The sequence below is a fragment of the Pyrgilauda ruficollis genome, unplaced genomic scaffold (genome assembly GCF_017590135.1).
Source record: "Pyrgilauda ruficollis isolate IOZ18807 unplaced genomic scaffold, ASM1759013v1 scaffold16, whole genome shotgun sequence".
NCBI classification, from domain to species: Eukaryota; Metazoa; Chordata; class Aves; order Passeriformes; family Passeridae; genus Pyrgilauda; species Pyrgilauda ruficollis.
The window spans coordinates 14,666,907-14,692,102 of NW_024514764.1; the positions used below are offsets into that span (position 1 = coordinate 14,666,907).

General features: G+C 40.5%; 2 protein-coding genes across 5 annotated transcripts in view; one reads left to right on the top strand and one right to left on the bottom strand.

Annotated features, from left to right (window-relative positions):
* The window catches only part of TMEM204 (transmembrane protein 204), a 28,743-nt gene extending 12,546 nt beyond the window's left edge, over nucleotides 1-16,197 (top strand). For both annotated transcript variants that reach the window (XM_041462300.1, XM_041462299.1), the window contains 2 exons: nucleotides 2,038-2,193; nucleotides 13,889-16,197. In XM_041462300.1, the coding sequence (XP_041318234.1) occupies nucleotides 2,038-2,193; nucleotides 13,889-14,133 (401 nt within the window). In that variant the 3' untranslated portion in view covers nucleotides 14,134-16,197. The remainder of the gene's footprint in view (nucleotides 1-2,037; nucleotides 2,194-13,888) is intronic.
* Nucleotides 1-25,196, bottom strand: part of IFT140 (intraflagellar transport 140) — an 85,812-nt gene that overhangs the window by 27,700 nt on the left and 32,916 nt on the right. For 2 of the 3 annotated variants that reach the window (XM_041462278.1, XM_041462274.1), the window contains exons 14-19: nucleotides 24,841-24,958; nucleotides 24,283-24,410; nucleotides 20,485-20,632; nucleotides 18,782-18,913; nucleotides 17,657-17,689; nucleotides 16,326-16,522 (exon numbers count right to left, since the gene is read on the bottom strand). In XM_041462278.1, the coding sequence (XP_041318212.1) occupies nucleotides 16,326-16,522; nucleotides 17,657-17,689; nucleotides 18,782-18,913; nucleotides 20,485-20,632; nucleotides 24,283-24,410; nucleotides 24,841-24,958 (756 nt within the window). The remainder of the gene's footprint in view (nucleotides 1-16,325; nucleotides 16,523-17,656; nucleotides 17,690-18,781; nucleotides 18,914-20,484; nucleotides 20,633-24,282; nucleotides 24,411-24,840; nucleotides 24,959-25,196) is intronic. The other variant, XM_041462279.1, reaches the window with a different exon arrangement.

Genomic DNA, 25,196 nt, shown 5'->3' on the forward strand with positions numbered 1-25,196 from the left:
TATATGCCAACTTACACATGGTGCTACTTCTATTTCACAATAGCAATGACACATTAGCAAGCGATGTGGAACAATGATATTTGTAACTCCCACCTTTTGCTAGAGAAGAAGGAAAAGGGATAAAAACAGGACATCCATCAGGTTAACAGGAAAAGCAGGAAAAAAGTCTGACTAAAAGTACCCAACTTTGCAGTTGATATAAGCTACTCAGTAGCCAGCTGGGAGACACTTTTTAATCAGGTTTCTAGTCAAGACTGCAGATGTCCACGCCTGTAATCATTGCTGCATTTGTTCTTTAATAGAGAGTCATAGATTATCTCAGGTTGAAAGGGACCTACAAGTACCATTGTGTTCAGCTCCCTGTTGCTTGCAGGACTACCTTAAACTAAAAGAGATCACTAAGAGCATCCTACACAAACCACAACTCTGGCAGCCTTGGGGCTATGACCACTGCCCCAGGGAGCTTATTCCAGTGCCCAGCCACCCTCTGGGGGAAGAACCTTTCCCTAATAACCAACATAACCCTTCCCTGACATAGCTTCAGCCATTCCCTCAGGTTCTGACACCAGACAACAGAGATCAGCACCTCCCCACTGAGGAATGTGTGAGGAAAGTGCCAAAATACAACGGGGTCACCCTTCAGCCTTCTCTTCTCCTGGCTGAACTGGCCAAATGATCTCAGCTGCTCTTTGCATGTCTTACCCTCGAGGCCTTTCATCATCCTGGTCACCGTGCCCTGGGCATACTGCCATCATTCAGCGTCGTTTTTATTTTGAGTTTGTCCCTGTCATAGTGTTCAGTACGGACTCTGGTCTGTACACTTTCCTTTTCAGCCCAAGAAGACCCCTGCTCGGCCAGACCCTCCTTCTTTCTTGCTTACATGATTCCCTATGCTTTAGAAGTACTGGTTCCTGCACTATTAAGAGGTCACCACTTTGCCCACAAGTCTCTCTTTACAAATTGCACATCTCAGAGGGCACTTTTTTGAGTTGGCTCTTCAGTCCCTGCACCCGAGGTTACTTTCAACATGCTTCAGAAATTTCCTGAATCTGTTTGTGTCTGTTGTATGATATTCCTAGTTGATGTCTGGAAACTTAAAAATCACTCTTAAGGCCCAGGGGAGCTGATCTAGAGATATCCCCTAATTCCTTGTACTATAATTCATCAGTATCATTGTCCTGGTCAGGTGGCCAATAGTAGACCTCCACAACATACTCCCACAAATTCACCGTTAGATATATATAAAATTTTTATATATATATATATATATATATATATATTTATGGGTTTTTTTTAAACACACACACACCCTATTTTAAAAAAGGTAGCTTTTTACCTGTACATGCAGATTATGCCCTAACACCTCATTCAGAGCTGCCAAGCCTTGATATCTTCATTTCAAATATCTCCCTCATTATACAGATGGAAATATAAGGATCTTTGCAGTGTATCCCAAACACTAATAAATTATTTAAAAAGTAAAAATTAAGAATCCCATATCCAATGCTTCTGTAAACCAGTAAGACCCAAGCATTAAGATCCACAGGATGTTTTTTAGGACAATACAGAGGGACTAGGGGGAAAAGAATTTCAGGGTGTTATTGGTTTGTCTTAGCAATGACTATTATTTTAGGGCCTTGAAAAACCATCGTTCCATTTCACTCGGTGTCACACAAAAACCAAACATCAATCCTGCCCCAAACAATTCTGGCTATGGATTAGGTAAAATCTTCAGCGAAGAGAATTCCAGCACCACCAGTGGGCCATTCTGGGAAATTAGCTGCTTGTTCCATGCACTGAAGCAATACTTATGGGATGCTGTGCAACTAAAGGAAAGAATCAATACACATCCTGAAAAAAATCCTTCCTTAATCAGACCGCAAGGAAGGCAGTCACAATAAGGGACTGCTGGGAGAAGGGACTGCTATCTAAGAATTGTTTTCTGTGAACTGACAAACTTTATACTCCTGCTCAGTCAGGATTTTCTTTTTCACAATTTTGTATTATTGTAACTTTATGCTGCTTCTGTTTTCCTAGTGCAGTTTGACATGATGCGTGCCTGCAACCTCATTGCCACGGTGGCTCTGACTGCCGGCCAGCTTCTCTTCGTCCTGGGGCTGATGGAGCTCCCCATCATCTCCCAGGATACCCAGTGGTGGGAGGAGGCCATAGCTGCTGTGTTCCAACTTGCCAGTAAGTCCTCTTCTTTCTACTGATGGAAAAGTGCTCAGTCTGTATTAAACCCAGGTGGAAAAGTGTTTCTTACTTTATAAATCTTTCAAGGGACAAAGAATAGCAAAAATATGTTCACTGCCTCCAACAAGCTCTCCCCATGAGATTCTGCAGTACACGAATAGAAGCTTTTATCTGAAATATATCAAAATGAGGCTTCTGCCAACCAAAAAAAACCCGAGCCTTTATTACTTCCTATGAAACCAGGAAGGCAAACATAAGAGAAACAAACTGGATACACAGTAATCCCACAATTTAGCAGGGCAAAATATACTCAAGGAACTCAAGAAAGCAGAGTGGAAGGGCCGAGCAAATTTTTGAAGCCTTGTTGAAACATGATTATTTTATTTTAGCTAACTGAATTTTACTTAATGACCACTAGCTGGATTTTGACAAACAGAGACATCTGCAATCCAGCAAAGAAAGCCGAAGTCAATTCATACCACTGACTGTTATAAATAAAATTCCCACAGCAATTCTCATGGACTGTATACAGAACTGCATGAGGAAAAGAGGAAATGGGTTTATCACAATTCCATTTTGACAGCAGTGGCAACAAAGTGTAAACATTCTGCAATAATACCTTTCATTATTACATGAAGTAAGTAACTTCAGCATTCATTACAGTAAGAATCCAATCCTATACGATATCCATGCAGGAAACTGTCATTAATGGAGTAACAATCAAGCTCATTACAAGATCAGACTAAAAATACAACATTTATACACATATATATATATACACACACACATATTATTAATGTAAAGAACAGGTTATAATAAAGCAACACCATTTCAGCTAAAGTTTTAATTTTGACTTTAACAACTCAGAATATTAAGAATGGCATAAAACTACTGAGACCTCAGGTTTTCAAAAATCAGAATCAGGCCTAGGTGATTTAAGTACAGTCTCACAGAAATAAAATCGTTAGGTTTTTTTTAGGTCTACTAAGGATGAGGAACCTGAAATCCAGATGAGAGGAGGAGACTGCAGAGGTTCTGTAACCCTCAAAGCACCTGATCCATCTTCCAGGTGCAGCAAGTGCCTCAAGCAGCAGACAGTGCTTCCAAAAGACAGATAGACAACCCTGCCTCAAAAGCCCTCCCTACAGCCCCTTTGTGTCTGTGTAACTGTGGATACCTTTGGATAGTTCTCCCTGACTATCAGCATGATGTCTGCTGTACTCTCCCATCCTCTCCAAACTTGACCTGTTTTTCCAGAGCGGAAATGCATTCTGGCCCTGTTTGGATGTGTTGTTTCATTGACAAACAGCACAGGGGACAGCCATGGGCCTTTCTTCTACCATGGCTGCTAATTTTAGACTGGGCTCTTTTTTTTTTTTCCTTCTTTTTTTTTTTTTTTTTCCTGTGCTGGAGTCTGTTTTAAACACAGTCAGAGAGAGACTGAAGGGCGCCAGGATATCCCGACACAGGAGGAGGAAATGCCTGCTATTACCTGTTATGCAAGCTGAACCTTGAAATCCCCAGTGCTGGGAGGGGACATGGGAGAAAAGCCACAGTCCGAATGATTAACAAAACACTAATGAGAATGGCTGAAGAAGCTTTTGAATCAAGGAGCCTATGTCGATCTGCCTGCCTGTGTTCAAAAGGTGTGAAGGGATGGAGCTGGCAGCCTGTGATGATGTGAGGACAGACATTGTGCTGTGTGAATCTGCAGAAATAACACAGTGATTATCCCTTCCCCATTCCCCAGCCCACTTTGCAGTTATGCCACACTCTCCTTTACCATCATCAGATGGTTTTCTGCCTTGAAGTCATGATATTCATTTTACATCTCATTATTTTAACTTTATGTTTAAACAAGTTCCTTCCTGATATCCAGAACAATCATCTGAAATCTTCTAGAATGCAGACTTTTGAAAAAAGTGGGAAGAAGTCATTATATCTGCATTAACCCAATCTAAAATAAGATTTCTTGGAGACCTCCTTAGTTTTCCAGAAAAGTGTTACATCAAGTGCTGATTTCTTGGGCATTTGCACTCACTAAACTCCCTGGACTGGGCTCAGGCAACAGCATTTTAGACATTATAGATTACGTGTCTTTGAAATCAGACAAAACCAATGTGCAGTGAGAAAGCCCAGCAAATCCACTGCTCTGATGAAGGGCTGCTGCTGCATCTGGAGACTGAGAGTTCCATATTGAAGGGGAAGACAGTGGCCACCACATGTCATATGAGCCACGGGTGATTTTCAGGCTCTGAGTCTCCACTCTGACACAGTAACCTCTCAGTCATTCTCAAAGAAAAGGAGCAATATGGAGCAAAAACCTCAGAACAGAAAATATGACACCTGTATTTAAAAGCATTTGTCCCATGCAAACAATCCAAGAGAAACCCCTGCAAGGCTCTCTCCTCCTTCATTTGAAGAGTTAAAGCCAAGGTACTTCAGGTCAGACAGATCTGTTGTGTGAGAAGGGCAGGTAATGTTTAAGAATGAACAAACTTAGATCTTATTAAACATTTCTGAAGCACTGGCTGTGAAATTTCTGTTTATTACACTTTCAAATGAAATAACACTAGCACCAACCTTCTGGTTTTTCCTTTTCAAAACCCAAATAATCTGAAGAATTGTTCTGCAGTTCCTCATCCTTTCAGTAATTTCAGAAATAATCTTGAATCATATTCCCTCTAATTCCAACTTCTCCTTGATCTCTACCTTTCATCCTGGAATATGCCAACAAGTGCTGAAGAGAACCACAGTGGTCACTGGTAGACTGGTGTTATGGGGAAAGGTTCAACCCACAATTTTCTTGTTTTTACTCAATTGAAACTGCGTGGATTTCATTACAGTTTCCCATGACCTGAACAAAAATCCTTGTTGGCTTAGAAAACTAAGAGTGATAGGTATTATCTCCAAAGTCTATGACAAGCTCAAATCAATGATCTTGGATCCACTGGAGCTTGCAGTGGCTCCAAACTCCACCACTTCCTCACTTCTGCCACCTGCACAAGCATTTGACAGCCATTCAAAAAGGATGGACCTCTGACACAAAATTAAGCTCCAGGAAGCAAAGAAGAGAGGAAACAGCAATGCTGTTTGGGACAGCAATGGGATTCACACAGCTCCAAAGCTCCACAGCCTCACACCTCCCTGTTAACAGGAAAGCGATCTGTTTGCTTTGGAAAAGGCTCCTTAGCGAAATTGGAACCAGCGTTGTACGTGGAATTTTGTGTCAACGCTCAGAAATTTTCCTCTACAGGATTTTGGGGTTTCTGTTTTTTTCCAAGGACCTGTTACAAACTCCATGTGCTGAATATAGGATGGATAACAGCCAACAGAAGAGCTGTTGGAAAGGGAAATCCATACTAACAGCACAGGGAAGAGCACTTCAGAGGATATTGAACTACTGCAAACATTAACCTCCCAAACAGGATCAGGCCTTAAGGGGCTCCAGACAAGTCTTGATCTTGTCCAGTGATGATTACCACAGACTTTAGAGAGAAATATTAGAAACTTAATAGGAAAAATCTGGGACAGAATATCCTTTACATTAGATGTCATCATGGTTTCTGAATGTCCAAGACTGCAATAAACCTGAACCATTATTGGTATTTTGCCAGTCTGCTTTCAGCATTAAATAACTTTAACACATAACATCCTGAAGATTAAAAAGTTTCATGTTCCCACTGAGCCTGTCATTTACAGCCAAATAAATTAGTCTCATTTTTCCTAAATTTCAAACATCGAATTCCAGCTTTGCTCAACATGTTTTTTCTGATGAAAGTGTTTCACTCCAGACCCCTAATGCATCACAAAAAAGCTGAGCTCAGGCATACTCTTAATTTCTGTGCTCTTAAAATTAAATCTTAAAATTGTGCTCAATTTCTGAATCATCTTCTCCAACCACTTTAGATCAGCTGATATCTAGAAAAATCTCTGTGTAGAAAAGAACAGCACAGCAGCCAATGGAAAACATGGCTGAAGATATTCCTGACAGCAGTGTGATCCTGAGTTCTGTTATAACTTCTTTCCACCTTTTTGCTTCACAATATCCTCAAGCCAGATCTGTTCTAAGATGATGTCTACCGTAAACCTAAAACTTCCTGAAAAGGAAGCAAGTAAATGAGATGCTCTAAGTAACCTAAAAATCATAGCAAAAATAGAGAATCTGACTGCTTGACTTGTGCTAAATGTTTTCATTATTTGTCAATTTTATTTCACCCCCAGTGCCAAACTTCCCCATTCTTTATGCAGACCACAAATATCACAATCAAGTGATTTTGTTTTCACATATTTGCAAAAGGAAGCACATTTGCAAAGATCCTAAAATCTGGATGTCTATATGATTTATTTTGTTGGAAATGGTTCCCGGAGCAGCTGAACCAGCAAACTGGGAAGGATGGTAGCTCACAAGAAGTGTGGTGAACTCCTCGTCTGGTATAGCTGCAGCAGGAAGAAGTCCTGCTTGTATTCTTTAAGGCTAAACTCTGATAAGAGCAGCAGGCAGGTTCTTGTAGCATCTCAATGTCAAGGGCACATATTCTGATCAGAAATACAATAAAAAATCCATTAACAGATAAATATAATTTGGATATGCAAGCATAAGGAACATGCAATGCAGAGAAAAGTGTGTGAGGTGGAAAGCATCTCAACAGAAATATTCACTTTATTGCTTATGAACATGCACATTATAGATACATGGAGGCGTCTCCTAAAACTGTTTCAAACCCAGTTGCCTTGCTGGATCCAATTGCTCAGCTCTTACCCTCCGATGTATCCAGAGAAGAACGGAGCACTTGAACAATAAAAGCAGAAGATGACGCTGAAACGCCCAAAAAGATCACCTGCCAATGACTGCTGCTCTCTGCACAGGGTATTTTTGCTCAGGCTGACCCCACCTGCAGCACTGCAGCCAGGTCTGGGATCCTCAGCATGAGACAGACAAGGACCTGCCAGAGTGAGCCCCAAGGCTTGGAGCACCTCTGCTACAGAGACATGCTGGGAGAGCTGGGGGTGCTCAGCCTGGAGAAGAGAAGGTTTTGGGGAAAACTTACTAAGACTTTTCAGTATAGAAAGGGTGCTTAACAAAAGACAGAGAGTGACTTTTTATATGGACAGAGAGCAATGACAAGGGGAATGGATTTAAGCTGGAAAGGAGAAGATTTAGATTAAATGCTAGGAAGAAAGTCTTCCCTGTGAGGGTGGGCAGGCCCTGGCACGGGGTGCCCAGAGCAGCTGTGGCTGCCCCTGGATCCCTGGAAATGTCCAAGGCCAGGCTGGATGGGGCTTGGAGTTACTTGGGATATTATAAGGTGTTCCTTCCTTCTGGCGAGAGGGTTGGAAAGAGATGGCTTTATAAGATTCCTTTCAACCCAAAACATTCCACGGTTCTGATTCCAGAGAGGAGCCCATAGCTGTGGCTGATACGAGGCCTGCTATGTTAAAGCAGAGCTTTAATTGGCTCCAGCTGCCTCCGAATCCAAGAGGCCAAGCTAACAGTCAACACCAAGTGTGAGAGTCTGCACATTCCTCCTTATTTAAACAGCTGCCCAAGAGGAATTCTGCCTAGTTCACTGGGAATACTTGTCACCATTCCATTCAAAGACTGGCATAATTTCTAAGGAAACCTCCAAAATGTAACAAACAAAAGCAATTTATTGTCAATAGACCTAAACTCGTTGAAGATTTCCAACATAAGGTAGGATTCACTGCCTTACACTGACTACATCTCCCATAAAGACAAGGACTGACAAACTCAAAGAACACAAGTGGAAAGCCCTTGTAATTCAGAAAAGTGAGCAACAAAAGGGTCTTGCCCCTGAAAAGCTGTGCTACTCACATATTTAATTCTAAGATATTAGATGCTACCAAAATCCTTGGGAGGAAATTTTAAATTAGAACTAAACAAAAAAAAAAAAAAAAAAAAAAAAATCATCCCACCCAAGCTCAAACAAATTATTGTACTTAATGTACAACTGAAACCTCAAAGGTCACTTGACTCTAATGGTCACATTCTAACTCCCTGTGGCATTAGAAACCAAAGCATCATCTAGCCTGGTGCTACAATGAAGAGTACAAGACTATTCTAGAGGCCCCATATTTGCCTTCAACTACAACAATTTCTTTTGTGCCAAGCTGATACAAGAAAAGGTATTTATAAATAAGTAATTTGTGTAAGTCCTATAGGAATCACTTTGTAAATCTATCTCATGCTGATAAATACAGCTGAGCTCCTACAAACAGCCCATTCAGGCATGTGACTCATCACAGCTGAATGAGTCCCTGTGAAATTTGGTGGGGTACACAGAAAAGGAGTGAAATATTTCCCTTCTCTGTTTGCAGTTCTGCACAACCGTGGGTAGTGTATTCTGAACACTCTGGCTGCTCCATTTTCCTCCTTCTCCCTTTTCTTGACAGCAAAAGTCATCCTCCAGGACAAGCTGTAAAGAGAAGGACTGTAAGTCCCAATATAGACTTTCTGGTAAACTAGAAAAAACAATGTGTATTTCTTCAAATGCACTATCAGTACACTAATAAAAAGGAAGAGTAAGAATCCAGGGGTGTCAGAAAAAAAAAAAAAACCAACAAACTATCACAGAAATAAAAAAGTGACTATTAGAGTTCTTTTAAAATGCTAGAATTCTGTAGTTGGCTTGCAGCCAGCCTCAGTCAAACAGGAAATCCAGCATACAGATCTGAAATGTAAGTTCAAAAAGTTCTCCCAACCCACCCCCACCACCACAGTCAATACTGCTCCAACCAGAAGTCTTCTGAGTGACTTCGTTATCTATTTCCTTCCCCAGCGGAAAAGCCACCCCCCTCCCAGCTTGTTTTGCTGCAGATGGGAAACAACTAGAGATAAACAGCAGTTCTATGGGAAAAAAAAGCACTTCAAGTAATCTCATCAGGATTTTTAGTGAAGTTGTGGCCTCTGTGCAGTCTTAAGACAATATACAATAAAATTATCTGAAATTGATTGATGTACTTAAATTAATTCAGGGAAATTGAGCCATGCATCTCAAAGTCCTGTCATCACTACAAAACCGAAAAGAAAAAAAATCAGATGAAAATGTTCAATATTTTAATGAATAAATTTAAAGAAATATGTCCCTTCTGCAGTCCTTGTCAATCTGTATTGCAAACTGTGAGCTCAGGAATCCTGATGGCAAAGAGAGCAATTTTCTGGTTATTTTTAGTAGAGCTGTTTATGGGAAATAGTCTGAGAAGCCAACTGTTTTCCTCTAGGTGTTTTATTGGAATACTGAAACTGAATTCAGACATTGTTACAAATATCTGTCTAAAAACGTAAAAGTCACCACAGTCAGCTCTGGAGACTATTCTTACAACAAGGTTAATCTTTATAGGGATACTTCTAACTATTATATGGCACAAATACGTGAACTGTGTGGTTTTGCCCAGTCATTTAGAGAACAGACTAAATGTTCCACCCCAGTTCTTGGCTAGTGTACAGCAAGACTCTTCTAAGGGCAAGGAAAACATATGTAGCACATTGGAACACTTTGCTTCAAGAAGTTGAAGTTTGGTTAAGCAGTTACAGACAAAATCCATCCAAGCAAACTTTGGGGTTTTCACGTACCATCATCTTCACAAAAGCAGCATTCATCAAAATTTGAAATGCACCATCCTATGCAAACTCAGTTTTTTTGGATTATTATGATTTCTTCAGCCTTTGCTCTGGAATTCCTACATTTATAATTCCCATATCAAGCCATGCTAATATGAAATAAGAATGCTGGAAAATAACTTTCTCAGTTACGTTTCTATTCTGGTGTTCTGTGACTCTTGCAGAACTGTAAAACTAATTGTATAAACTCTACAGTAACGTGCTTCCACCTCTGTTGCCTCTGCCATGTGTTTGTCTGTTCTTAATGTCTGTTCCTGTCTAAACTACAGCAAAGGATCTGAAACAGAATGCACATTTTCACTCAAGAGCTCTGGAAACTGGATCCTGCAATCTGTCAGTTCAAGGAGCTCTCAAACCCAGTCCCTCTACCCCACTCAGCCACTGGCACAGAACTGGGAAAGGAGATAAAGCCTCTTGTATGACTGGCTGCTCATCTGAGCAGGGTTCAGGCAAAGGGCTTGTGAAGGAAAATAGTCCTTCTAGCAAAAATAGCTTTATTTGGGGACCTGGAAGGAAGCCTTAGTGCTTTTCCCTGGTGGATAATTGCTCCATCAGATAGAACACAGAGATATTAAGCTATTTAGGACAGTAATTTGCCATAAGTAATACAAAAGCAAGAAAGACAAAGTGAAATAATTTCATTAAAAGCTGGGTATTTGGAAAAACTTTTAAATATTGAAAATATTCCCACAGTGGGAATTAAGTTGCAAGACACAACAGAGCATCAGTGTTACTCTGTGTAACTGGTATTCCTAAACCTATGTCCCTCTGCCAAGACAGTCTCAAAAAAATACTGAAAGATAGTGGGAAGTAGACACTTATTAATATTTATAACTGTCCCTTAGAGGCAACTGTGAGTGGCCACTGGTCCAAACAGCTCCTGTTCAAAATTCCACCTGCTTAAGGTTTTATGACTTTCTTCACACTTAAAAAAAAAAAAAAAAAAAAAAAATTCACACCTTATGGATTCCCTGTGAAAGTGTGTATGAATTTAAAATGAGTTCTGAAAGGAAAACTGAAAAGGAAAACTGATTACACAAAGCCTTCTCATGTGCCAGACTAAGTAAGATGGGTTTCTTGATTTGTATCAATACTCCCCTTCCTGCCAATTTTAAACCACAAGCAGATGAAGCCGGTCAACTCAGCTGCAGGAGGTGCAAGCATTTCCTTTCTTCTTGATTTCCTACCTTCATAAGAAAATCTATCTATCATCCATTGAACAGTGGATTGCAAAGCAGTATCATCGTGTATCATCCTTATAAGACCTAAATTAAGACATAAACATCCAAATTCTTTATAAGCATATCACAACTAGCATGCTCTGCTCCCAATATTCTGAAATACAAAATAAACACAGGAAGTCATATCATCCCGGTTCCACGGATGGGGAATGGAGCCATCTCAGAGGAAAGTTTAAAAAACCTGATGTCACTCACAAAACAGAACCTAATCTCCTCCCACTCTTCTTCTCTACCATGTGCCTCAGAACAAACTGAACTTGGAGACTGACATTGGAAATGAAGGGAAAATATTTTATTTGCAATGGCAAACCATTATTGTATGGATGAGTGATTTCTTCAACTCAATGTGCTCCACATGGCCACGTTCTCTCCAAATAAAACTTGTTTGTTTATAATTAAGCTGAACCATAAAATAACTACCAGATTTACTGACAAAACCAAGGACTTACTGTGTCCACAATCTAAAACCCATCCAGGGTACATTAGGCTTTTTTAATATCAGAGTGGGGAAAGAGCAGTAAAGAGCTCCTCCTCCCATAAGAACCTATTTCTCCTTATTTATCCTCAGACAGAGAAGTGCCTCCCTCCAAACCCCCTGTGGACACGCCAGCTGTGGGACAGTGCCACCTCAGGAGGAGAAGGTGCAGCAAGCAACTGTTACAAAGCACCTTCTAGGCAGACACAAGAAAGCCAAGGATGCCAGACAGCTCCTGAAGGAATATTCATTCAGTGTTTATATTATGAGGAGGCAGATTCAGCCTTCACTTTACTGACTCCCTGAATAGTACAAGTGTCACACCTTTAAGTGATGATTGATTTTTTTCCTCCTACTTGTATGTCATTTCCCTCCTCTGTGTTTTTTATCTGTATGCAACTTGTGTCTTTTCCATCTTCACTGCATTACTAGTACTCTTTGAAGAAAAAAACTTGGTACAATGCACACTCAGGATGTGCTCTTTCATGGAAAATCAAGGACCAGGGCAGGGGTCACACCATTGCCATGTATCCACGGGGACAGTGTTTCTAGGCACAGGCACTGTGGCTAACTGAGAAAAAAGCATGCAGCAGTTGGGACTTGCTCTTGACTTCTCCTTGCCCATGAACTTAGGAAGATGGTGTCTAGATATGTTCTGGCAGTTCATGGATATTTATTTATTCTAGTCTTTCTTCATGAAGGGGTCATTTTGGCAATGACATTCCTTTGTTATGGTGGCAGTTAAGGAAGTGTGTAGGATAACAAAGAGATTTTTTTTTGTTTTGTTAGTGAGGCATATTTGTCTCTTTTTGTTTGTTTCAATCTACATCCATGAATTTCTTTTAAAAAGCTGAAAAGTAGTTTTGTTAGACAATAGGTACAGGAAGAGAGACTAGGCTGGAGTCCCTCTGCTCCAAAGCCAGGCTGGGAGAGCTGGGAATGTTCAGCCTTGAGAAGAGGAGAAGACTCCAGGAAGACCTCAGAGCCCCTTGCAGGGCCTAAAGGGGCTCCAGGAGAGCTGGAGAGGAACTTGGGACAACGCATGGAGGGACAGGACACAGGGAATGGCTTCCCACTGCCAGAGGACATGGTTAGATGGGATATTGGGAAGGAATTGTTCCCTGTGAGGGTGGGCAGGCCCTGGCACAGGGTGCCCAGAGAAGCTGTGGCTGCCCCTGGATCCCTGGCAGTGTCCAAGACCAGGCTGGATGGGGCTTGGGGAAACTTGGGATAGTAGGAGGTGTCCCTGCCCACAGCAGGGGGTGGAATGCAATGAGCTTTAAGGTTCTTTCCAACCCAAACCCTCTTGGGATTGTATGGTTCTTTGATAACACAATAAACAGAGGGCAGAAAAGTAGTCATGTGGTTATCAATGCATTCTTCAAGAAATGGGCAGATGTAACATAAAAAAGGAGGTGTAAAGGGATGCAGACTGCCCCTTGATCTAACATGGGTCTCCTGCATGACTAGAACAGTTACCCAACCTCAGTTCTGAAACAACATTACTATTATTCATCAGCAATGCAACCACCAAAGAGATTGAGAATCTTTTCCTTTTTTTAGTTTTTTTTTTTTGCAAACCACTTTGTGACATCTAAATGGAAATGCTAGACAAGTGCACTGATATTTCTCTAATATTACCTGCCTTTTAGGGAACTTAGTACTGTTCTTAAAGTTATGAGGACAATAGAAACTTTGCCTTCAGTAGCTTCTGGAGACATGACATTACTTCTGCCTCATAACGCCTTTTTCCAGCAGGAAAAAGTAGGACCACAAAGTTCCATTTATTGCACCTTCCCTTTTTTAAAGTTTCTGTACATTGCTTTTTATTATTTCTGTAATATATTTAGCTATTCATCATCCTTGCAGTTTACATAGTTGCCTGCCTTAATAAACATTTTAAAATTTCAGAATAAGAGTATATACTGTGAAAAAAAGATATTTTGAAATTATTGTTATTATTATTATCATCATCATCAGTACAGCTGTTGTCTCTTTTGGCAATGGGAGTAAGGAAAAGGACATCTGTGTAAGTGATTCAAATGCATGGGAGAAAAAACCCAAAGTGAAATACAGGTCAGTGGGTTTAAGAAATTTAAATTAGAGTGAAGAGATTAAAACTTAATATTGAGCCTCTGTTTAAGGCACTCTCTTTGCATGTATCATAAGGCCCAAATATGCCTTCAAAAACACATCCAGCACATCATAATAGGGATGGAAAGGCTCTACAGACTTATGAGTGAGTCTCTAAATGTTGAGATTCTATGGCATTTTGCCACTACAGAAATTCAAGAGATGAACTCATTAAAAATAACTCTGCCATCCTGTTTGCAGGTTTTGTTCTGGTTATCGGCCTGGTGACATTCTACCGTATCGGACCATACACCAACCTCTCGTGGTCCTGCTACCTGAACATCGGAGCCTGCCTTTTGGCCACTCTGGCAGCTGCCATTCTCATCTGGAACATCCTCCACAGGCGTGAGGACTGCATGGCGCCCCGGGTCATCGTCATCAGCCGCACTCTGACCGCTCGCTTTCGCCAGGGCTTGGAAAATGACTATGTTGAGTCACCTTGCTGAAAGAGCACACTTGAAAGGCCAAAGATATCCAAGGAGATCTGCATTGGAGTTATTTTCTATAAATATATGCTATAATTTAAGGGTTGAAAGACATCACAATGTTCACTTGTGTGGGCAGAGGCCCTCGATCATTATTCAGATGGGCTCCATCTATATACATATGTATAAAACACATAATTTTATATATATATAAATATATAAAATATTATATTGCACTCTCCTTCTGCTGTACAGCACAGAATTGTTGGGCTGGCTGCATGGCAGCAGGGTCAGCTGGAGAAGACACCAAGTGTGTGCAATGAGAATACAGGAAAGAGGGAACCAAACACATTTTCTCTGTCTGCATCAAGTTCGTCTGCTCCTTAAAAATAAAACAAAAAGCTATAGGAGACCAATGACAATAGCTTGGGAGTTAACAGGCAATCTGCAAAAACAGAAAACTCACTATAGATTAAGTGATGGGTTTAAAAGCTGCCTAAATTTCATGACTTTCAGTCCTTCTATTCACCTCTCTACAAGGAATGGATTCTCAATTAGCTGCAACACCTGCTCCCAGTCCCAGAACAGACCAGAAAGTAAAAAGCAAAAAGAACTCTAACTATTCTTATGTAAAGAAAGAGTTTGCAGAAGAATTAAACTGCACCTTTTTCAGACATTTCCTTTGTATCCTGAGACCCAGGTTTGCGAGTGTCCTATGCGTAAACAGACATTAAAAATGAGAAGGGTATGCAGCTAGAGCCTGCTGCTGAAAAAAATGTTTCAGTATTACATTGAGGGAGAACGTCCACAGGAGGCTACTGGAACTCCCTAATAATCAGATATATGATTAAAATACATTGTTGGGAATTATTATAAGAAAGACATATTCCAGTCCAAATTGGTTTATTTTCTCTCCAGCTAGTTATAACATTTGCTGTGGCATTAGAATGCAATGACAGGACACCAGCTTTGCCCAGCAATGTTCAGAGCCACATAACACAGGGAATATTGGAGAATAGAGCTGCCACTCAAGCACCCAGACTGAAGAATAAGACAAAGATACAGGACTTCAGGACTGAGATTTAAAAACAACCTGCCTGATAACTTAATATGATAATGAAGTGAAAAATTAATGCCTTTAGAATTAGGTACAGTGTTTCTAAGCCTTACCCTGAGAAGCACAGGCCTCACAAAAGTCATATGCATATAATTTTCAGAAAGCAAAACAATACGTCAAAAACGATCATAAAGGAATATGTGGAATACAGGAACCTGAGGCAATGACAGGTGTGTAAGTGCTCTCAGAATGCTGCTCTGAGCACAATTAGTGATAGGTTTCAGGAACCAGGAGCTGTGAATGTTACAAATTCCTTGGGACTGTTGTGTTGCTCTCAGCTGAGTAGACTGCTTTGCTTCTTTACCACTATTTCCACACTTTGTTAAAATGTGATCATCAAGCTGGCTCTTGAGTTCTGTTCTGCACTCAGTTTGGATGTGATAAACTCAACCCTGACTGCTGCTTTGCACCATGTTCCAAATGAGCAACACTCCACAGAGACAGATGCTCTAGAACAACTGCACTGCTCTAGACTGTCAGGGGAAATACCATAAAGCTGACAGAGTTTCTTCTAGCAGTAGGTTTGTAAAAACCAACTAAGATTAGCATTCATCTGCCTGCATTAATTTTCTGGGGAAAAAAAAAGAATTCCAGAAATAATATGTTATGATTAAATGCAGCAGTTTTTAAAATAAAATATTGGAGTATTTAAGAGACATGATATTATTTCCTCTAATATTGCAATATCCATATTATAATAATGTACATGTGAATTTAAAAATCAGCTATGTGGTTGGTAAATCTGTAACACTCAATACTGGTGTGATTATTTTAGATGTATAAATAAAATTGTGAATGTTCATTTTCTTCTAGTGATGACATTTTTGCCATTCAGACACAGCATAATGTTGCAGGTTATCAGTAATTCTTTCTCTTTTAGCAAAAAAGAATCTACAATGTATTACAGACAAAGAATGAGCAGAGAATGCATTAAAATATCTGTGAGATAAAGATGTTTCATCTGGTTAAAAATGAAAAGGAGAATGAAATCAGAGAGGGAAAAGGCAAGGAGAATCTAGGAGGATTTACCCTTCATACAAACTTTTAACAAAAATAAACTGCACCCATGAAGAAATAGATGCAAATAGTTCGATACCTTTTTATCAGCTTGATGGATTTGAAGGCCTCATCCATATCTCCAGCAGTGAGATAGTAGCTGAAGTTCAGCATGGCATCCTGGGTGGTCTTATCACAGTCTCCCAGTCCAGTGAAATCTCTCATGGGTCTTCTTGCAGCCATCTGAGAGACTGTTCCTGAGCCAGACTCTGATGCTCCCTTCTCAGCTTCTCCCAGCTAAAAGGAGAAGGTTGTCATATAGGTATCAAGCAGGTTGGAACCTACTCTTTTGTACATGGAATTAATTGCATTATTCCCACCACAGTCCAAGTTTTTTATATCTGCAGGACCATAATTAATAGCGTCAATAGTTGTGAATTTTCAGAGCTTTCTAGAAAATGCCACAAAATATGGAATATCATAGAAGAGATTAGCATATTGCAGTGAACAATCACAGCATGTTAGTGATCACGGGAGATTGGTAATATACCACAGAAAGGTAACCTCCTTTTATTACAGTCATTATTATTTTTATATCTATAAATATGTATATTAATAGTACTACTATTATAATAGCACCTGTTAAGTTCCCAGATTTCTGAAGATTTCAGATAAGCATCTCTCCAAGTTTAGTCTCTTCTCAAATATTAGCCTGCTGTTCTGAAAGTTAACTATACAGACCAAATTCTTTTATCCTTCCCTTCATGTAAATCTTATGAATACTGAAGCTCAGGTTCACACCCTTCCCCCTACAACTGGCAGTTCTAAAGCTTGAGGGGTACTTTCACCACCCACTGAAAGGCAACTCAAAGCAGTTCAATCATTATGCAGAAAACCAATAAAGTCTCAATCCTCAATGTCAAATGGTATGTCTGGAGTGTAACAAGGAAACTTTCCCAAGCTAGGCACAGAGGAAGATCATCTGAGTCATGGAGGATGCCAAAGTCCATGTACACTCTACCCTAATCGTATAGTTACATAAGATAACTAAACGTTAAGGTATACAGAAGCTAATAAAAGTTGTATTATATTATAATACAATGGGAGTCCTGGGTAAAGTAAAATACAGAAATCAAAAGTGCAAGTCTGTTTGACTTGAACTTGAGGAATTTCTGGAACCAGGACAGTAAAGACATTACAGTGAATAAGGAGAAACCCTGGAATGAAACTTGGTCAAAAAGGTTTGTTGCATCAACTTGATTTACTGTATCTAAAGCAGACTCTGCTCTTTTACTAAATTAGGTTTCCCAAATGAATACAAGTGATGTAAAAAGTGACTTCATCATAAAGAGACAAACGCCTATGAAGAAAATGGAAATGAGAGAGGAGCAGAGAATGAAGGAAGAGCACCAAAGCAATGCAGATACTTACAGGTTTATAGATATATCCCCTCCGAAAACACAACTAATGCAGCAACAATCCATAAAGTAACAAAAAAAAAAAAAAAAAAAAAAAAAAAAAAAAAAGAAGAAACATAATATCAAAGTAAAAATACCATGAGACATGATGGAGAAATGTTAAAAAGAAAGATTGGAAAATGCAGTATATCACATTTGACCTTTCAATTTAAAGGAAAAAGAAAAGTAAAACACAGTACAACACTAAAAGCTCAGTCTGCACAGGAAGACTGACAACCAACAGTGCTTTGAAGAAAATGCATTGCAAAGTGCTGCTCTGAATCTGGACATAGGTAGACACATTCTCCCTGTCTAACAGTGCTCCCAAACTGCACGAGGATTAGAAGTCTCTTTAATATTAATTTCCTGTTGATTTTACAAAACTAAATACATTAGTATAGTAAATGGGCTTCCCCTACAAGACAGGAACAGAGCAAATCATCATCCTAGGAAGCACCAGAAAGAAAACTCAGGTCAGAACTTCACCAGAAACCAATTTGTAGGTGAAACGCTGCAGCTCGCCCAGTATGCATGCAATTATGTAGGGTATTATTTACCTGAGATGCAAACAATTTTGGATTGAAATCAAGTTTTAGAAGTTAGAGCCTGCATTCTTGGCATTTGCAGCACACAAGCACTTGTTGATGGTGCAACATGACTATTCTCGCTCTCTTAGGTATTCCTGCAAGGAAGTGGGATGATTCTGCCAAAGCCAGCATGAGATGTCCTGTCTTATGGCCTACATAAATCCCACACACACACACCCTTCTTGTACTTGAAATAGGCAGAGTGACTAGATAAAGCAGAGTTTTTTCCACATCCCCTTTTCAATTGCATTATCTGGTAATTCCTCTTTCTCCTACACTTGTACATCACATTCAGTTTACAATACCCATAAAAAGCCATGTTGCTACAAATTCCACAATTCTGTCAAGTTCATCTGCATCAGAATTATCTTTACGGCGTTTCTACCTGTGATGCATCCCCTACCACTGGTATTGCTCTACATACCCCAGACTCAATTTGGTTAAATTTGATCCCTGTACATTGGAAAGTCTGAATTTCTGCAAAGGGAAAGAATTCTTAGAGATTACCTCACCTTTTTTGCAAAGTAATAATGTGGCACCTCCATACCAAGAAGAACCTGGTAGGATGAAGGCAATGGAAAGCTGTCCTGCAGCAAAAGGCCATGCTCTTCAGTGCTGAAGAATGATATAATCCAAACATCCATCTGGAAAAGGAAGCGCAGCACTGTTTTATTTTTATGCTGCAATATCCGTCTTTTTGTTTTTATTTTCCATATTCACTTGGCAGAAGCTTCTCTTGACAATAGTATGACCTATACATTCAGACACACAGCTGCAGAGCCACACGCTTCCTCCTGCACCGAGCAGCCAGTACCTCGCTCTGCATTCTGGACTGGTCCTGCTGCACAGGGACCGCCACCTCTGCCTCTGCAACCAGCTTCACCCACCATAAAGAGACAAGCCCCTGGCACAGATGGCTGCTTCAGGCATCTCCCTGAGAGATCTGGCTCAGGGCAAAGAAACAGAATCACAGAATAGTTTGGGTTGGAAGGGGCCTTAAAAACTAAGTTTTTTTAAAAAACATTATATTATTCCCATTGTAAGTTCATCAGCTCACTGACTGCCTTGAGTTCCCAGGAAATATATCATCCATGCAAAAATAGTTCCTCTGACAGTTTAAGTATTGACCTGACTCAAAATAATATTTACTTCCAGCAGAAGTTAATCAGACTTCTCATTTACTAAGGCGTAAGCAGACAGTAAAATGTTCTGTTGAATAAGGGGCAAAAAGTTGCATTCCTTTTATATCTTTTTTTTCCAACTTTACTTAGAAGCCAAGCATTGTTAAGTTTTTTACTTGAGTAATATTGGGTTCAGTTGTTCTTATCTTTGCTAGAAGATCCTAGCCAGGCCTTTTGAGACATCCCTATCCCTATCCCATTTCTCCTTTTTACTTTGATCTTTTCATGGTTCTTCTAAGGTCATTTTAATCAACAAAAGCCACAAAGAGCTTTCTATATCTAATTTTATGAGATTAGTTAAAATAAGACATGAATAAAAAAACTTGAGTTTAAAATGGGTGTTTCAAATCAGTGTAATGTTTATGCAGGATAGGTAGTTCTGTACAAACAAAGTGGTAAGGAGCACTACAAGCATAATAGTGGGGAAGAAGGGAAGAACTGTTTGTATGATGAAAGAAATCTTTGATTAGATCATTTTTGATCAATAAAAATGTTTTTTTTCTAATGTAAAAAAGACCATAACAGGTAATTTGGGAAATCCCATAAAAATGCACAATATCTCTCCAGAAAAGCAGAAGATAGGAGGGACTGGGTAGAAGAGCATATTTCTCTGTTCACCTTAACAGTAGTGTCCCTGTTATTCTATCAAGTTAATTCTTGCTGCTAAAAGTGGACTCAAGATAAAAAATTAGCAATTTTTTAAGTAACAAACTTCTAGATTATCCATCCACCCAATAATGTCACCTGAAAAACTGTAGTCCAGATAGAACCTTGCATTATGGTCATTCCCAAAATTCTATCACAACTAAAGAAATCCCTTTTTTTCTTCTTCACTGTATGCAAGCTTGGCCCAAGCCAGAGAGCTGCCATAGAGGGACTGCCTGAAGCACAGACAGCAAACACAGCGTTCATGACTCATTTCTGCATGTAGTCATGTGTACTACCCACTCCTACATCCTTCATGAAACACACAGGATTTACTACTTGGACAGGGAAAACTCCATGTAAAACAAGGTAAATAAAAAACACCATACTGTGCCCTTAGTCTCGATTTTCTTTTGGTCTGGAGGTTGGAAGCCTGTTTCAGGAATTACTTCACATACAAAAAGTCTTGGTTCACTCTGGTCCCAGAAATGGCAAGCAGGGATGTGACTGTGCAATTCTGGATACTCCACTACAAACCTACCAAGAGACAAGAAAAAAATGTAGAAAGGGAAACAAAGTAATTCCAGCCCATTCAGTGCATGAGTGTAAATAAAGCTCTAGCCAAGGGATCATTCTCAGTTATTTATATTCTGTATCAGAACATGAACCAGATACATTTTCCTGACTCCTGACATTTTACAATGACACTTCTAGTTTGGTCTGTTACACTGACAGTGGTGACAGAACATAAAGCATTTTGGCAGAAAAAAAAGTTGGTACCACCTACAAAAAATAGATACTGAAGATCTGCCTGCCCTGAGATTGCAGGTCCTACAGAAACCCTTGAACATCCTTCAAATTATCTACCTCAGTGCCTGCTGCTGCAACACAGGGGCCACCTCAGATCTGTCTTCAAGCCATGGAATCATTAAGATTGGAAGAGACCTCTAAAATCACCAAGTGCAACCGTGCACCCAGCAACACCACCACGTTCACCACTAAACCATGTCCCAGAGTGCCACATTCCCACATTTTTTGAACACTTCCCAGGAGGGAAGTGTTCCCACCATTGCTGTGGCCAGCCTGTTCCAATGCCTGACAATTCTACCTGAAGAAATTTTCCATAATACCCAATCTAAACCTTTACTGGCACAACTTAAAGCCATTTCCTCTCATCCTATTGATTGTTACCTGGGAGAACAGATCAACCACCACCTGGCTACTGTACGTCAAGAATTCTGAGGCACTGTGGAGCAGCACAAGGACCTCCCCTGCAGCCTTGGGAAAGCCAGTCTCTGTCAGCAGTTTAAATAACAACATCTTACTGCCTCCTTTGGTCATTTCAATACTACTTCAATGCCAGCTATGTTAAGACTCTAGACATAAAGAATCACACTATTTTAGCAATGGCTTAGTATTCATTCCTCTGAAAAAAAATGTCAAATTATTTAAAAGAGAAACCAAAGACATTGTTAAAGTATTTTCTCACTTGCTGTCACCACTGAAGGGTGGAAGTTGTGGGGAGGATTGGAGTAGGGCTAGAGGGCAAATTGAAAGAGACTTTCAAAGAGGTGCAGAAATGCCCTAAGTCCTCTCCCTGCCATGGAATTCAAAATCAGTAAATTGCAAATCTAGAAAAGAATTTGTGTAAAAAAACCTGGGAGTGTTTAGATTTTGCCTCAGGAGGCAGAAAGAGAAGCAGAAGAAGTGTAGATTATTATCACTTTCTGCTGAGCTGACTCACTTTGATTTGAAGATCCTTCAAAAGGATGCACAGATAAATGGATTATTCACACAGACACTATCTAACACTCAAACAATGAAACAGCATTCCTGGCCTGGGTTGGCTTCTGTTGGGCTACACAAGATACTGCACTTAGAAACAACTTCCTCACTTACTCTTGACAACACTACCCCATAACTAACCAGGACGTAAGACCCCAGATTTGCATAGGCTTTAATTTTTGATGAGCTGGGTAGTTTCTTCTGGTTTTCAGTGGTAAGGAGAGCAATTCCTTTTCTTTGCTTGTAATACCCATAGCAGATAGTAGATAGCAGATAAGCAATCCACCTGTTCCAACGCTGGTTTTTATTAAGAAAAATACAGTCAGAGAAATTACTATAAAATCAAATGGGAATTTATACTCTAATATTACACCATACTTTCACAAGCATTCCCACTTCACTGCATTGTGCTGCTAGGATTTCTAGTGCACTTCCTACAGCACAGTTTGCATGAACACAAAGGCATCAGCTCTGAACAGACATGAGTTTTTACCCACACAAACTCAATTTTTATTACACTTTTTAAATACCTTTACTCCTACAAGGACCTTCAGAATGTCCTCTTCTCAGTTCCCTATTATGTAAACTCTTCAAGGAAGGGTAGCTTTCCAAGATTTTTTTTAAATTTAAAGATCTGGATCCTGATTCCAGTCATGCAATAGCTCTGTATAAAACCCCCAACACCAAACCATCCCCTCCTCAGAGATCTACAGTTTGACATGGCTTTCAAAGTGCTAGCAGCTCTCCCTGAATTTCCCTTCTATGAATTTGTCCAGTATCTCCATAAGCACTTCATTCGTCTTCTCTATTGCCTTTGCAAGAAGTTCCTTGACTCAGCTGCATGTTAGCTGAAGAACTACCTCCTGCTTATTTTGAGCTTGTTTTTGGGGTGTGTTGATTTGGCATAGCCTGGTGATTGGCTATGGGTGGGCCATGCACCTCAGGGGTAGCTTTTGTGAGAAGCTGCTAGAAGCTTCCACCATGTCTGACAGAGCCAATCTCTGATGGCTCTGAAGATGGACATGCTGCTGCCCAATTAGCTGGTAATGCCTCTGTGATAACGTATTTAAGAATAAAATCAGAACAGCGCACACACAGTTTTCCCCCAGGCGCCCGGGCCAGCGCCATGCCAGCACAGCCCATGGCAAGCCTTGCCTGCCTGGCCAGCCCTAGCCAGCCACGCTGCAGGCAGAAAGGCAGGGACAGCAGCAGCTCCCCCTCCCAGTGCCCCACATGAAGCGAGGTGTTCAACAGCACCAGCACCACAGCGGCCACCCCTGCCCTGCAAGGGCGGCAGGGCTGCCTGGCCGGCAGTGACAGCGTGGTGAGCAATTCCCTGACGTGCAACCGAGACAGAATCAACTTCTCAGTATTGCGGGATCCTGCAAGGATCTTTGAATTAGTGGAACTTGTTGACAAGCAGCAGTTTTTTCCTAGTCAAAGAAGAGAAGGAAATGATACATGAGGGAGATCAACATGGTGACAGCAAGATCAGTGGAAAAGAAAGACAGGGAGGAGGTGCTCCAAGCCTTGGAGCTCAGATTCCTTTGCAAGCCGTGGTGAGGACCATGCTGAAACAAACTGTCACCTGGTAATGCATGAAGTCCACAGGGGATGCAGAAATCCACTCACAGCCCATGAGAAAAATGCTCCTGCCAGAGCAGGTGGATATTAGAGAAAACTGTGGCCTAGTAGGAGACCTGAATAGAGAGAGAGCGAGCCCTTGCTTCCAAACTAGAGCAACCTATCCTTCAAGGACTGCACCCCATGGATGAGTGACCCATGCCACAACAGTTTTGGGAAGACTGTTTGCCTGTGGGAAGGATGCCATGGCATAGCAAAGGAAAGACTCCACTCCCTGAGTGAACAGAAAAAGCTCTTTAATGACAAATTGACCAAAACTTCCATGCCCTATCTCCCTGCATGGTGGGAAGGAGGGAAAGGCTAGCGGGAAAAGAGCTGGTTTAAGGGCTTATTTTACTTCTCATGATCCTCCTCTGACCCTGTTAATAATAAATATACTTTATACCTTTAAATTTAAACACATTTTGCCCTTAGAGTGTTTTTCTCCCAGTCCTTATCTCAATTCATGAACCCTTTGTTAATTCCCTTTTTCTTTTCTTCCCTCCTCTCTGCCCAACTTTAAAGATGAGGGTAAGCAAATGACTCTTGTGGGTGCCTAGCATTTGGCCAACGTCAAACCATGACACTCCCTAGTTCGCATGATTGGAATAGATAGGAATGCAGCTTGATGGACATACACTTCAGTGTTAATTAGTTCTTTAAAAATAAATAATTAAACTCATACAAGCTCCTTCCCAAGACGGAGGAATGTCAGAATCAAGATGTGTTGTCTCCACAGGGCAGATTTCCATCTTAAATCCACCATTAATGCTCCTTACTTGCCAATGCCTTGTCCAGCAGAAAGGTTCTCTCTACCATCTCCCTGTTCAGCCTTGAAATCAAAGAGCATAACTTGGTCCATTTCAACATCATAGAAACAGATCTTGGAATCAATGTTCCCATCCGCCTACAAGAAAGGAAAACAAAGGGTGCTAGAGCATGCAGTCAAAAAGAATAGCTAAGTTTATCCCATATGCTTCATGCCCTCAGCTTTCTTTGCTGGTAATCACATGAGGTCATTCTTACTAAGAAATACTAGAAAATTCCTGGTTCTTTTTCTATTCCAACAAGCCAGCCTTGGATTTCTTTGAAATGCTACAAAGCAGCTTTTGTAACTAAAACATTCCTTTTCTGAATTGTTCCCAACACAGAATAAAGCCTTAACAGACCTTAATTAATGCTGGGACATGACACTTCATTATATGACTCAATACACTGCCTGGACCAGGTAGGTTTATTTCTGAGAAGTGATTCTTGTGTCCTCAGCAATCTTGACCCACACCAGCCTATGAACCAATGGACAAGTCCCAGACGGCGAGTGAAGAGCTGTGCCTCACCCTGCTGACAAGGATGCTGACTTTGCTGCCATTAGCATTGCACTTCACAGACAAAATGTCTCCATGGTCAGGGAGCAGCTTGGATAAACTCTTGCTGTTGCAGTGCACTTTTGCCTCTCTGTGGGAAGGAATAAACTTCAATTATATGGTGGCAAGCGACTGGCAATTTAGCACATTATGGGTAAGACTTTTAAAAGCAAACTATTTTGCCTATATGACACAACTACCTCTTCCTCTCCAGAGGATTGCTGCCACTGCCCTTCTTTCAGGACTAAGTTAACAGACACTCTTTCCTCAATGAATCAGCAAGAATAAACGGCAATGCTTCTACAGGATTCCCAAAACATGGCTATACA